Source organism: Ochotona curzoniae, unplaced genomic scaffold, assembly GCF_017591425.1.
Source record: "Ochotona curzoniae isolate NIBS_2020 unplaced genomic scaffold, NIBS_Ocur_1.0 contig_2210, whole genome shotgun sequence".
In the NCBI taxonomy this organism is placed as follows: Eukaryota; Metazoa; Chordata; class Mammalia; order Lagomorpha; family Ochotonidae; genus Ochotona; species Ochotona curzoniae.
Genome location: NW_024465369.1, coordinates 989,716 through 1,003,754, shown reverse-complemented (window position 1 = coordinate 1,003,754; position 14,039 = coordinate 989,716). Strand labels below are relative to the sequence as shown.

The window sequence follows — 14,039 nt, the reverse complement described above, 5'->3', positions numbered from 1 at the left end:
ATCCCAGAGTCTCTTCCAGGTCTCCCACATAGGTGCAAGGTCCCAAGGCTTTAGGCCCTTCTGGACTGCTCCCCCAGGCCACAAGCAGGGAGTTGGATGGCAAGCAGGGCTGCCAGGATTAGAACTGGTGCCCATATGGGATCCAGGCATGTTCAAGACAAGTACTTTAGCTGCTAGGCTATTTTGCCAGATCCTGTTTTTTTGTTTTGTTTTGTTGTGTTTTTTAAAATTCTTGTATTATTTTGAAAAATATTTTGTTTATTTAATTTTTTTTCAAAGTCAGATTTACAGAGAGGAGGAGAGACAGAAGGATCTCCTATCTGCTGGTTTACTCCCCAAGTGACTGCAGTGGCCGGAGCTGAGCCAATCTGAAGGCAGGAACCAGCAACTTCTTCTGGGCCTCCTGTGCGGGTGCAGGGTCCCAAGGCTTTGGGCTGTTTTACCAGGCCGCAAGCAGGGAGCTAGAAGAGAAGTGGAGCAACTGGGAAAGGAACTGGCACCCATGTGGGATCGTAGCACATGTATATGGAGGATGTTAACCACTTGGCTGTTGCACCAAGGCCCAAACATTTGAAGAAGAGCAAATCTCGTGTCTTTACGGACAAAGGAGAGGTTGTGATTAGAAATGTTCCTGTGATCATGGGTTTCATGTCACTTCTGAGACTCGGCTCTTGGGCTGTTTGTTGGTGGTACACAAAGGGTTGTGATTTGAATGAAGTGATGAGACTGCAGTGAGGAGAGAGGAAGGAAGGGGAGCTTGTTCAATGAAAGTAGAAGAAAAGAGAAAAGTCATATCTAGTGATTTTGGACAGATATTGTTAGCGTTCCTCTAATGAGGGCTTTTTGCTGCCATCCCAGCTCAGTGGTTCTGCAGAGAGACACATTGCTCCAGCAGCTGGAGTGTATCAAATTTATAACTCACATTTCTATGACATTTTCACTTACTGCTGTTGTGTGACCAGGAGTACTACATAAATAACAGCACTCATTCTCTGTTGTTCATTATGTCTTGCTCTCTTGGTTGTTAAAAAGAAAAAAAAAAAATCCAGGACAAACCTGTGAGAGAAAAATTAAAAATTACTTGGACAAAAATACATTTATGTTAGGGATATTGTAGATGTAAACAAACAAAAAAATGAAAATGAAAAAAAAATCCATAGTTTGTCAATCCGTTGATGCCATCTATTTTTGTTTTTAATCAAGCATTTAAAATCTTTTATAATTTCCTGTTGGAATCAGATCAGAATTTTGTCCAGCTTGGGATTAATTGAAATACATGCCATTTGAAGGAAATATTTTTTTTAAAAAGATTTATTTATTTATTGGAAAGTCAGATATACAGAGAGGAGAAGAGAAAGAGAGAAAGATATTCCATCTGATGATTCATTCCCCAAGTGAGTACAACGGCCAATGCTATGCCCACCCGAAGCCAGGATCCAGGAACTTCTTCTGGGTATCCCACACGGGTGCAGGATCCCAAGGCTTTGGGCCATCTTCAACTGCTTTCCCAGGCCACAGGCAGGGAGCTGGATGGGAAGTGGAGCAGCTGGGATTAGAACCGGTGCTCATATGGGATTTGGGCACGTTCAAGGCGAGGACTTTAGCCGCTAGGCCATGCTGCCGGGCCCGGAAATATTTTTATACTGTTATTCTGCCTTCCTATTCTTAACTCTTTAGAGCTTTCTTTGCTCTGTGATAAGGATGTTATTTTTAGTGTTTAGGAAGTCATTGACATATAGAACAAAGGGTTTTTTAATGGAAAAAAGTCCTGCCTTTTCACTAGCATGCTCTGCTTTTGAAGGAAGAAGGGACGATCTTTACAAATATTAACATACTTCATAACACATGTTTTGGGACAATAGTTAACATACCATTTTTTTGCATTTTCTGGAATCAAAGTACAATCATCCAAAATATGAAATGTGGATGCCTTGCTTCTGGCCCTGTGATCTCAAAGAGTTTGCAAAGAGCAGAATTTTGATTGAGGGAAATAACTAAGTACAGAGGGTTAGCTTTTAATTCTGACAAAATACATAAAATATTCTACTTCATACATTTCTACAGTTAATTTTAACACATTTCTCTTTTCTGATGACCTCTTTGTTTCTTTTTTTCTCTTTTTTCCTATACTTTCCAGAATCTCAGTTTTCAAAATGACATAATAAATATTTGATTTTGAGGGTTTTTGATGAAAGGAAATGATTATGGGGATTGAAAATGGATTGTCAAAGTTTTAGGCTAATTTACCTAAATGTCAGCTACAGAATAAATAGCAAATATGATTGTAATACCACCTTACTTTAAATATGCTAAAAATGTGAGAAATGCAAATAAGGAATGTCCTTAATCTCAAACGAGTGTCTGCTTGATGAATTAGGAGAAATTGAGATTATGTTAAAATTGTACATCTCTCACTGATGGTAACATCTGTAGGGACCCTTAGAACTCAAGAGGGAAATAACGAAGAAAGTTCTAGAGGGCATGGCTTAAAAACTGAGCCCGGAGGTAGTCCTGCACTTTCAATAGAGAAACTTCAGATTGCTTTATAAGCAAGAGCAAGGGCATGGTCAAAGGCTCAGCAGCAGCATGATAGGTATTTTTAGAGAGTCATGATTCATTTGTAGATCATAAATGTTTCCTTCATGGCCTTCAGGGTAACTTTTCCCCATGAGCTGGAACTGGAGAAAAATCCATCCTTGCTATTGCTTCTGGTGAATATATCTCTTGCAAAGGTTTGCGTTTAATCCTGAGTAGCCCCTGCCAGGGAGTCATAAAGTTCGATGTATTTCATGACCACTTTCTTTTTCTCCTCTTTGCTTTTAAGAGTAGACATCTCTCACAACCAGATGTTGGCTTCTTCTTCTTCTTTTTTTTTTTTTTTTGTAAGCCATTGAATGTATATCTAATAGGCCAAATGCTTAATTTTAGTCATGACATGCCTTAAAGGAAAAAAAGTCAATGACAATATCAGGATGGAAACATAACGTACAAAACTTGTACTGTAACTGAGTCGATATTAAGCAGAGATGCTCAGGGATGTGATTACACCACTTCCAGGGATGATGTGCCGAGCAGTGTTCTAAATCATCCAGACCTCCTCTCTTTCCTTGGTACCCATCAGCGAGATGAACTGGTGCCTGGGATTATAGAAACAGTGGAAGGTTTGATTAGTTTTTACCTTTATAAACCTAGCTGGACAAAATTAAAGTGTATTTTATCTACAATCTGATCTAAATCTAAACCTGATAGCATCAAATTACTAGAGGAAAACATCAGGGACCCTCTGTAAGACATTGGCATAGGCAAAGACTTCTTGGAAAACACGCCAGAAGCACAGGTGATCAAAGCAAAAATAAACAAATGGAATTACATCGAGCTATTAAACTTATGCACAGCCAAAGAAATAGTCAACAAAGTGAAGAGGCAGCCAACATAAAGGGAGAGAATATTTGTAAACTACATAGTTGATAGAGGATCGATATGTAGTATCTATAAAAAGCTCAAGAAACTGAGCAACAACAAATCAAACAGTCCAGTTAAATGGGAAGCAGACATGAACATACATTTTCTTTTTTAACATTTTATTATTATTATTATTATTATTTTTATGATACAGTTCCATAGGCTCTTGGCATTTCCCTTATCTCCTCCCCAATTCCCTTCCCCCCACCTAGTTCCTCTATATCACTACTAAAATATAGTTCTTCATACTCAGTCATATGTCCATCGTTGCGGGCATGGACAATGGCAGAGAGTCCAGCATCCTATTGTCAATATATAGTGAACAGTTTCATTGTAAGTCCATCTTTGTCTGGAAGTAGAAATGCATACTACATTGTATCCTCACATCTGGATGTTAGTCTCTGTTTCACAGCTACTATACATCCCCTTAAATGAAAAGTATTAATACAAATTCAACCATACAAAGAAAAACAGAAATTTACAATGCCATGGAGTAAAATGACATGTTACTAAATATGACAGCTATTTAACTTCATGGTGTTGTTAATTTCTTTTTTCTCCCTGATGTTGATTTTGTTTTCTGGCTTTTCATTTAAGGGGATGTATAGTAGCTGTGTAATGGAGACTGTCATGAGCATATGGTTTCAATGAATGAAGTTCAAATGGTCAACAGACATGAAAAAAAAATACTCAGGTCCACTAGCCATCAGGGAAGTACAAATGAAAACCACCATGAGGTTTGGTCTTACCCCAGTTAGAATGGTTATCATACAGAAATCAGAAAATAGTAGATGCTAGTAAAGATTTAAGGGAAAAGATACCCTCATCCCCTGTTGGTGGGAATGTAGGCTAGCACAGCAATTGTGGATGGCAGCATGGAGATTGCTCAGGAATCTGAAAATAGATGTACCACATGACCCAGCCATCTGATGGACTCTGCGGTTTAATTACCTTGAAATTATTGTTCCATAAAATCAACAATCTTCTCTTTAAGACATACATACCAGAAACAGGATGGATGAAATAATTCAGTTCAGGTAATAATGAATATTTCATATCTGATTGTTGATTTGCATTTTATAGTGTCTTAGAGTCAGAGTTCTTCTCTGAGTTAGTAGAAATTGTTCCATATTAGAGTTAATTCATCTGGAACTCATTCTTTTCTTGTTTATGTTACCTTGTACAAATTATACAGATAGCTCTGATTCTTGGTTTCCTACTCTAAAATGAAAAAATCATAATAAAACCTCTCTCCTGGGATAACCGTAAGAATGAAGTTAAAATATATACTTAAAATATATTATGTAAATAAGCATATCTGTTTATATATACATGATATAGCAGTTAGCAAACAGCAGCTGTTACTAATTATTTTTTTGACAACATCTTCTTATAAGTCATTTTCCCTGTGTTTCCACAGCATGAGAAGCTGATCCATGAACTGGAAGAGGAGAGGCACTTGCGTCTTCAAAGTGAGAAGCGGTTGCGGGAGGTGACCCTTGAGTCTGAGTGCAACAGAATTCAGATGCAAGGTCTTCAGCAGCAGTTCTCTAGGTGAGGCTTCTTACTGAGCGTCTTCCTTCTGGGGGTGCACCCCTCCAAGCGCCCATCACAACTAGGGTTAAGTTTTCGTCTCATAAGCCTTGGTTGTGTGCGCACTAATTTCCCAGGTTAGACTTTTTCTTCCTGAGAAGCCACTCTGTTCCACCTGGACAAGTTTTCTGAAACTCTCCATTTATACTTGACACAGCCTAGGCTGTATTGAAGCTTTTCCTCCCCACCACCCACAAGGATTGATCTCAGGGAGTTGTGGTAACTGTGTGTGGCTCTATATAAGGCCAGCCTGTGGGCTGCAATTTCACTGGGCATCACAGCCCAATTTTAATACAGTGCTAATGAAATCATGCAGTAAACCTTGCTCATTCCATAAAGGAAATATGTACAAGTAGTCTTTAAAAAATAGAGAATTCCTTTCTTTAAAAAGAGCTAGAATTTGAAAGGAAGATTTATTAAGAAGGAGCTCTTAAATTTAATTGTAGCATGGTCATAGTCTTTGGGTGGCCATTCAGTCTATTATGTTACAGTCTGTTCAGTTCACTTGGAGGAGAAGAAAAACAAGACACAAATCTGCATTTGAAGTCTTAGGGGAACATTTATATACCTGCTGAGAGAAGAGCGAGTCTATTTTCATTTTGGTGCTTTTCTGTTCACAAAGTGAAGGAATACTTGAGATTGTAGGTTATCTTACAATAGATGCAGGGCATGTGGTAAGTACTCAGCAAATACTTGTAAAGCCGGTGAGCATACTGGTGTCATTTCTTGCAATTCTGAGGTCCTATGGCAGGATCAAAATTATTTTCTCTTGGCAGTGGAAGTTGCTTTAAAATCCTCATGAACAAGCTATCAGTCTGCTTTTACTCTCCTCCACTGCAAGGTTTGGAAAAGTAGATGACGGATAGATAGATGAAGCTTTTGTATTATGAAATTTTTATTAGCCTAACTTTTTTTTTCTTTTCTTTTTTTTTGGTTATAAGATATGCTGCAGAGAGGAAATGAAGCTAATCCCACTTGTTTCCCTAACCATGGCTAGTTCCGTAACAATTTGCAGCTTTAGTTTAAGACTTCTTAGAGAAACAACTCAGGCGAGAATGAATGGCTCTTTTTGTTCAGTGTTCACCACCTCAAACCCATGGTAATACACAGGTGGAGTAGAAATCACCACTCAATGCCTGAACAAACCACCCCTCATTCCACCCCTCATAGGCTAGCGCTTACATCAACTGATCTCAATTTTTCCATTTACTTTGATGTTAACTCTTACTTTATATCTCCCAATTTGAAACCAAAAAGCCCTACCCACTAAATTAGCTTTCAGGAAAGTACTGTTTTGCAAAGTTTTGGTACTGATGCTCTAGGCGAGGGGGAGGCAGATCTTGCTATGTCTGTACTATTTAATTGATATGTCTCCATACACAAACTGTTGATTTACATTGTGTGAGACCCACATGACACAGTACATTATTTTCTTTGTATTCTGGAAAGTCTGTTGTAAATCCCATATGACAATCCTTTCATCACACAAGGATTAAGACATTAACCTAAGCTGAAAGAGAAGATAATTAAGTATACAATAAGTAATGGTTTTACCTCCTACTTTTGTGATAGTATTTTTTTTTAGGACAACTAATTTTCTTAAGTAAAGCTTTGTTTAAATTGAAAATTTAAATCCAGTTGAAATTAGACAAATAAGTAAATCAGTAACGTGGAGACAGCTTATATGATAGAAAAGGCAAGCTAAGGCAATAGTTAATGTAATCACAGAATGATTTGAAGAGACTAATTGAACCAGTTTTGATGGCTTTAAACTTAAAGTTTTAAGATACTTCTGGTTAGGCTTACTTAAAGAATATTAATTTAAGTTTGTAAAATTTTCAATATTATAGAATATGCATGTAATATACCACCTTTACAGTTGATCAGCAGCCAAAAGGGTAATATAAAATTATAGTTCAAATTATTCTACTGATTTAAGCATTTTTATGTTTATCTGTTTCATATATACATATATATTATATATATGTATATAATATATATATATATATATAAATGCGTGGAATTAACTTTCAGCATTGTTCATGGACTGAAGTTTACCTGGTAAAACTAAGCTAATAGCCTTTCTGAAAGCACGTGGTATGGCTTACAATAAATTACAGATATACAATTAGAATGATAAAATAAAAACAAGAAAATAAATTTATAAAAGAATGTCATTATAACTGCTCATAGTCATATAGCCCCAAAGATTTTCTGAAAATGAGCATGTAATTTAACTAGGAGTTTCCTAGCAGGGATGATAAAATGGTAGACATAAAAAAATGTGTTATTCTTAAAGTCAAAGACTACAACCCTTTTAAGTGAGGAACATTAATTATCTCTGGCTACATATTCATAATTGAATGTATTTCATGCATTCCTTCCCAGAAGATACTGGAGGGTACAGAAGGCAGTAGTTTAAGATGGCACAAATTGGATTAATTCTTACAAGTACTGCTACTTTTATGGCACGTCTGTGTTAAAAAATGTCATAGTTCTTAAATTTTATACTGTATGGAATAGGAATGCTGGCCCCATGTCTAAGGAATCATAAGTACAGAGCTAGTCTGTTGCTAGATAGACTCAGGTGAGGTTCTGAGGCTGCCAGTTCATGGGTGTGTCTTTGCAGTGCTGCTTTCACAGACTTGAGGCACAGAGGCAGCAGATACTGCGGATGGTGTTTGCTTGGCCTGTTGGATGGTCCTGTGGGCCCTGGAGCTTCTCAGTGACCTGGAGGACTCTTGAGATGCCTCATGAGGAAATAGTGGAGAATAAACAGTGCAAGGCAGATGCTGGGACAATTACAGGTGCATATGGGTTGTGGCACTCAGGCACCAGAATGCATGATTTTGGAGAGGTCATCTGGAGTTTGGTTTTAAATGATGTCAGCTCTGTGATAGCTCTTGTGGCTTGAAGGCACCACACAGTTTGGATATTTTTGATTATATGTGTAAATGAATAATGGGATCACATAAGTGATAAAATTATATAGAAATGGTTGATTGAATAATTCTCTCTTGTGTCCCCACCAAATTATGAGCTGCAGTTCTCCCCTCCCTCTTGGCCTCCGATGGGGAATTAATGATCTACAATTTTAGTCACTATCACAAGTACAGTATGAATATGTGGTCAGAGGTTAGTTACATAATCAGCTGTATAAGTTCCTGAATCAGAACTGTATTACACTGAGAGTGATTTAAGCAGGCATGATAAACTTAGTTCATGCAGTTGACCTCCCATAATGGAAATGCAGACAAGAAAAATTATATGTACTTGAACATGAAGCTTTCCCCACAGTTGCAAGAGCCCTTCAGTAAGGTGGTACTTAGAAGCAGGTTGCAGGATCATTTGGTCTGCTGCCTCTTATTGTATTATTGGTAGGTGGTGTATATCGAAGATGATATCCGGATGTGGTAATGACTGTTCAATCCACTATCTGTGTGGTATGCATAGCTGAGTATATTTTGTGAAGGCTTAAGTTTATAACCACCTGACATTCCGTAAGTACTCCTACTTTCCCACTCCTCTGTTTCTTTGAAATGTGGTTATTGAGCTGGTCAAGATCAGTGCATTGAGGCTGTGACACTGCCTTCTCTACTGTGTGCATATGCAAAGATAGGAAGGGTTTATAGTCTCATGGTTGTTATTTCAAACTGAGTTTGTGAAATGTTGGAGGTCTGATTCTCCTGGAGAGGCACTTTCAGGAACTTTGTCTTGAAACTACAGCCCAGGTATATTGGGTTAGAATAGCAGTGACTTAAACAAGCAAAGGCTCGTGGAGCGAAAAACATATCTACTAAGTATTGGTTTCATACAAGCTATTTGTGACATGCACATCAAATCTCTTTAGAGATAATCAGATCATTTTGTAGATGAGTATTGCACACTTCTGTTCTCATTGGGCAACAGCCACTTTCACAGAACTCTACGTATATGAACAAAAAAGATACTAGTATTTCTAGTATGGCTGTAAATGGAGAGGAATTTTGTTCACATTCAGGACCAGATATGCGTTAATAGATTCTGAGGTGGCATGAATCACTAGTTAACATGAGTGATTGCAGAGTGATATTATTACAAGGTGGTGCCATGGGATAGAGCTATGCTTCTGTATATTTGAAATTTTAATTTAGCATCAGTCTCCCATAATTACCACCTTGCAGACATTTTAGAAAATGTCTCCAGTTAGCAAACCATTTTGCACCCTAAATATCAGGCATCACATTATGTTTCTTTACAGCCTTGAAATGTTCTGTGAATGTGTCACACCAAGGCGTTGGATGTTTATATTAGGAGAGGTTTCAGGTTTGTTACTCATGATGGACCAGGATTTTAAAAAGTCAAGCAAATGGAGCCCACTCTTTCACATGGCAACCCCAAAATTTCTTTGCAACTTTTTAAAAGATTTACTTTATTTTTATTTTAAAATCAGATATACAGAGAAGAGGAGAGACAGAGAGAAAGATCCTCCATCTGTTGATTCACACCCCAAGTGCCCACAATGGCCAGAGCTGCGCCAAACCAAAGCAGGAGCCAGGCACCTCTTCCGGATCTCGCACACAGGTGCAGAGTTCCAAGCCTTTGGATTGCCTTCCCAGGCTACAAGCAGGGTGCTGGATAGGAAGCAGGGCTACCAGGATTAGAACCAACACCCGTATGGGATCCTTGCGTGTGCAAGGCAAGGACTTTAGTTGCTAGGCTACTGTGCTGGGCCCCATTTGCAACTTTTTCTGACCTCCTCCCCTGGCACTGTTAGCACTGCCTTGTAGCTATTTCTTTGCTTACTCTAATGGGGATTTTCCTCTCACAGTTGATGGCTACGCTTAAGTACTGTCCGGTGTGTGCTAAACTTCAAGGGCCGTAAATGGAGATCGTTTTACTGCTTAACTCATTCCCCGGTTGCTGCTCACATTGTGGCTCTAAGACACTTGATGGAATCCCAGGGTTTGTTGGAAACCGTAGGCACCTGGTATAGAAGAGTGTGTGAAAGGGAATAGTATTCCTTAAATGTTCTAACCATGTAACCCCTTCTGCCTTTCTATATTTGGTACATTAAAATGCATTTTGTTTGCATCTTTAGAAGTAGTAAAGCATAGTAAGAAGAGAAAAGCTGTCCATCGACCTTTGGACAATCAACAGTGCAGAGTTCTCCGATTTTAACTTAGGTTTCCAACTTACCATCAACCTTCACCTGTCTGGGAGAACAGCTTTCTGGCTGCCTCATTCTAATGAACGCAGGAGGCAATTTTCCATCAATTGGGAGTTGGTATTTCCATAACATCAGCAACATTTCTGGCTGAGATTTCTCATAAAAATAGGGGCCACTCGTCTGCTCTGCATAAATCTCTGGGAAGTTTAAAATGGCAAAACAACTGTGGTTAAAGGATGCATTTTCTTCAAATTATGGCAGATGGAAGATTTTAAAAGGCATCCTTTAAAATGCATGGTTAACAGTAAAAGGAACATATTTTGGTGTCAGAAGTTTATGTCCTGGGGGATCTAGCATCTATACTCTTGATTGAACAAATAAGAGGTAAGGTGAAGCCTTCACTGTAGAGAACTAGAAAGAAAGCCTTTTCCAGTTCCCTGCACAAATGCTTACTGACTGGTTGTTCAATATTTCTTTACTCCTTTGTGTTTCTGTTTCTGCCTAGAAATGATAATGTTATCATGTTTCTTCTTGGATTCTTAAATTCTTTTTTTTTTTTAAGATTTCTTTATTGGAAAAACAGACTTACAAAGTGAAGGAGAGACAGAGAGAAAGATCTTCCATTTGTTGATTTATACCCCATTCCTCTGGGTCTCTGGGTGCAGTAGCCCGGGGTATTGGATCAGTCTCCACTGGCTTCACAGCTCACAAGCAGAAAGCTGGATCAGAAGTGGAGCAGCCAGCAAACAAACCAGTGCCCATATGGGATGCTGGCACGTACAGGCTGATGATTAGTCAGATGAACCATTTTAGCAGCCCCAGATTTTTCAATTCATAAATAGCAACATCTAGTTGAGCAAAAAGCACGAAAAGTGCAATGCCTGATGTCCATCTTTGGTAGAAAGAAATGTAATTGACACAGTGTAGTTGGAACTGCATCTCAAAGGACATATTCTGTTCAGTGGGATATCTAAAGAGGTTAACAGCTCTGGTTAAGTAATTTGACCCTTCTGTGTCTCCATTTGCTTCTTTATATAAAAATGAATAAATTGAATTACATTATAGCTTTATAATACTTGCTCTTTAAAAGTGTAATTTGTGATGTAGTCACTAGGCTATTAAGACAAAAATTCTTAAAATTTCTTCCTTATTAGTCTGGTTATTCAAGATTTATTCATTAGAAAGATGGGGGTGACAGAGTCTCTATCTCTTTCACATACACACATACACACACACACACACACACACACACACACACACACACACACTCAGATCTTCCTTCCTCCAGTTCACTCCCCAAACAGTATCAATATCCAGGGCTGGGCCAAGGTTTATACATGATCTAGAAACTTCTGTCATCCACCTGGGTAGCAGGAACTCTAAAGTACTGGAGCCATCACCTGTTACTCTTTGGATGCATTAGCAGGAAGCTGGATTAGAAGCAGATCAGAAGAGTAGCCATGTTCCAAACAGGCACTTCAGTGTGGGAAGAATGTCCTGGGTTTAAGTCACTGAACCATAACTTGGTTCCCTTCTTGAAATTTCTAAGAATGAACCTTTAAGCTGAGATTTGGTTGTCTCTTGCCATTGCATCCATGCTGTAATCCCAGCGAACCTCCGTGTGGCAAGGATTTGACCATGTCTGTTTTGGTTGTTCATCTATGGAGAAACTGAGATTTGAAAACTACCAAATGGAGATGACAAAACTTTTACTGAATGCCGAGGGCTTTGACTGGCAACAGGAAGTTGATATTCTGCTGAGGTTAACCATCACTAGTCTTGGATCTAATGTCATCCAATTTAGGATGGATTTTAACTGTTTTGAGGAAAAGCCTAAACAGAGAGAAAGTTATGATCATTAAAATTGTTTTCTGTTATAAATAATCTCTGATAAAGTGTCCATTAATAACAGATGAAAGATTCAGTCTCTTTTCAAAATATTTTTCCATGATCTGTTATAATGTGTAATGGTTCACTGCTTTCACCTCAAAATGTGTTTTTCTTCTAGAAAATGAGTGAGAATGTTTTATTTTTAATATTGTTTCAAAATAATTTTCTGTATTTAAAAGACGAAATGACAGACAAGGATGGAGGGAGGGAAGCAAAGAAAGAATGAGCTGTTCTATTTAGTGGTTCGCTCCCCAGAGGGCCATTTTCAGGACAGGACCAGGACCAGGTTGGAGCCAGGAGCCAGATATTCCAACCTCATCTCCCACTATGACAGATGTAAGGACAAGGGTCATCTTTTGCTCCTTTCCCTTTGTTGATCTGTGCACCTGTGGTGGTCATTTAGGTTTCTTGTAGTTTTAGGTGGGTATTATTAAATGTGCTATAAACATTCATGTCCTGATTTTAGTGTCTTTATATGTCACACGAATAACTAAGAGGATTCTTCAAAAAGGTAAATTGTTAGTGCATATTATTAGAAAAAAAAAACAAACCCTGAGCACCAAATTCAAAATTAGTTTTTACAAAAACATAAACTTTTAATTCCATTTTCTCAGAAACTACTGAAATAGCCACATAAATAATGTAAGATTATTGAGTCACATAATAAGTATGTTTTATTTTGCAAAGACTGCAAACTGCTTTCCTTAGTAGCTGTACCATTTTGCACTCTTGTTAGTGAGATATAGGACTTTCAGTTTAGTCAATTCTTTTTGAAAAATAAACCATGGATAAAAAAAACACAAATATTCAACTTGATGAATTACTCCAAAATTAACATCTTTGTTTAAAAGAAAAATAAGTGCAAAATGAAAACTGCCAGCCACCCAAGTGACTTCTCAATTTCAGCTTTCATCTTTTCTCCGTGAACGTGTGTCCTGATTTTATAGCAGTAATTTGTATTTAAGTAGCTTCATTGTTTAATGTATACCTACTGATATTTTAATTTAGTCTTGATCATTTGATAATCTTGATATTTTAAAGATTTGTTTCATTTTTATTGCAAAGTCAGATATACAGAGAGAAAGATTTTCCTTCCAATGATTCACGCCCCAAGTGAGTGCAATGGCCGGTACTGCGCCAATCCGAAGCTGGGAGCCAGGAACTCTTCCTGGTCTCCCACACGGGTGCAGGAACCCAAGGCTTTGGGCTGACCTCTGCTGCTTTCCCAGGTCCCAAGCAGGGAGCTGGATGGGAAGCGGGTCACAGGGATTAGAACCGGTGACCATGTGGGATGCTGGCACATTCAAGGCCAGGACTTTAGCCGCTAGGCCACCGCGCTGATCCCAATCTTGACATATTTTAAAAAAACATATATGAAGAACAGAGAGACAAGTGGAGAGAGAACTTCACTAAGCAAACCTGACAACCGTATCTAGGCAAGGTTGAAGCTGGGGACATGTAACTCAAGCTGTTTATCCCAGATTGGTGGGAGGGACTCAGTTACTTTAACCATCTGCTTTGTCTCTTAGGAAGTGCATTAACATGAAGCAGGGCTGAAGTAGAGCTGGGACTTTTGAACTGAGAAACTATGATATGGGATGTGGGTAATCGAAGTGGAGTTCAAACTGCTGACCACATGTCCATATGGATCAATCTATTAAGTTCCTTTGAACCTCCAATTTGTCACCACATTTTCTGGTTTATTTGTTGAGGAACTCAGAGCATTTGACATTGAACGTTTTCCATGGTCTAAATGTTGATTTCTATACTTGGGGTTGTTCAGCAAGTCCTTCTGGCCTCCATATCTTCTGTGAGTTTGCACATATTTGCAGATATCGCTCCTAAAAACAATCTAAAAGGAGTTAAGCATTATTGTCTATACAATGTGCAAGGAAAATTTCTCACATCTCCATATCTCTTAATACTTTTTCCTAATGATCATATG

At 38.3% G+C, this 14,039-nt stretch overlaps 1 protein-coding gene across 2 annotated transcripts in view; it reads left to right on the top strand.

The window, feature by feature from the left end:
- The window catches only part of NCKAP5 (NCK associated protein 5), a 743,731-nt gene that overhangs the window by 380,625 nt on the left and 349,067 nt on the right, over window positions 1–14,039 (top strand). For both annotated transcript variants that reach the window (XM_040971482.1, XM_040971481.1), the window contains exon 4: window positions 4,883–5,016. In XM_040971482.1, the coding sequence (XP_040827416.1) occupies window positions 4,883–5,016 (134 nt within the window). The remainder of the gene's footprint in view (window positions 1–4,882; window positions 5,017–14,039) is intronic.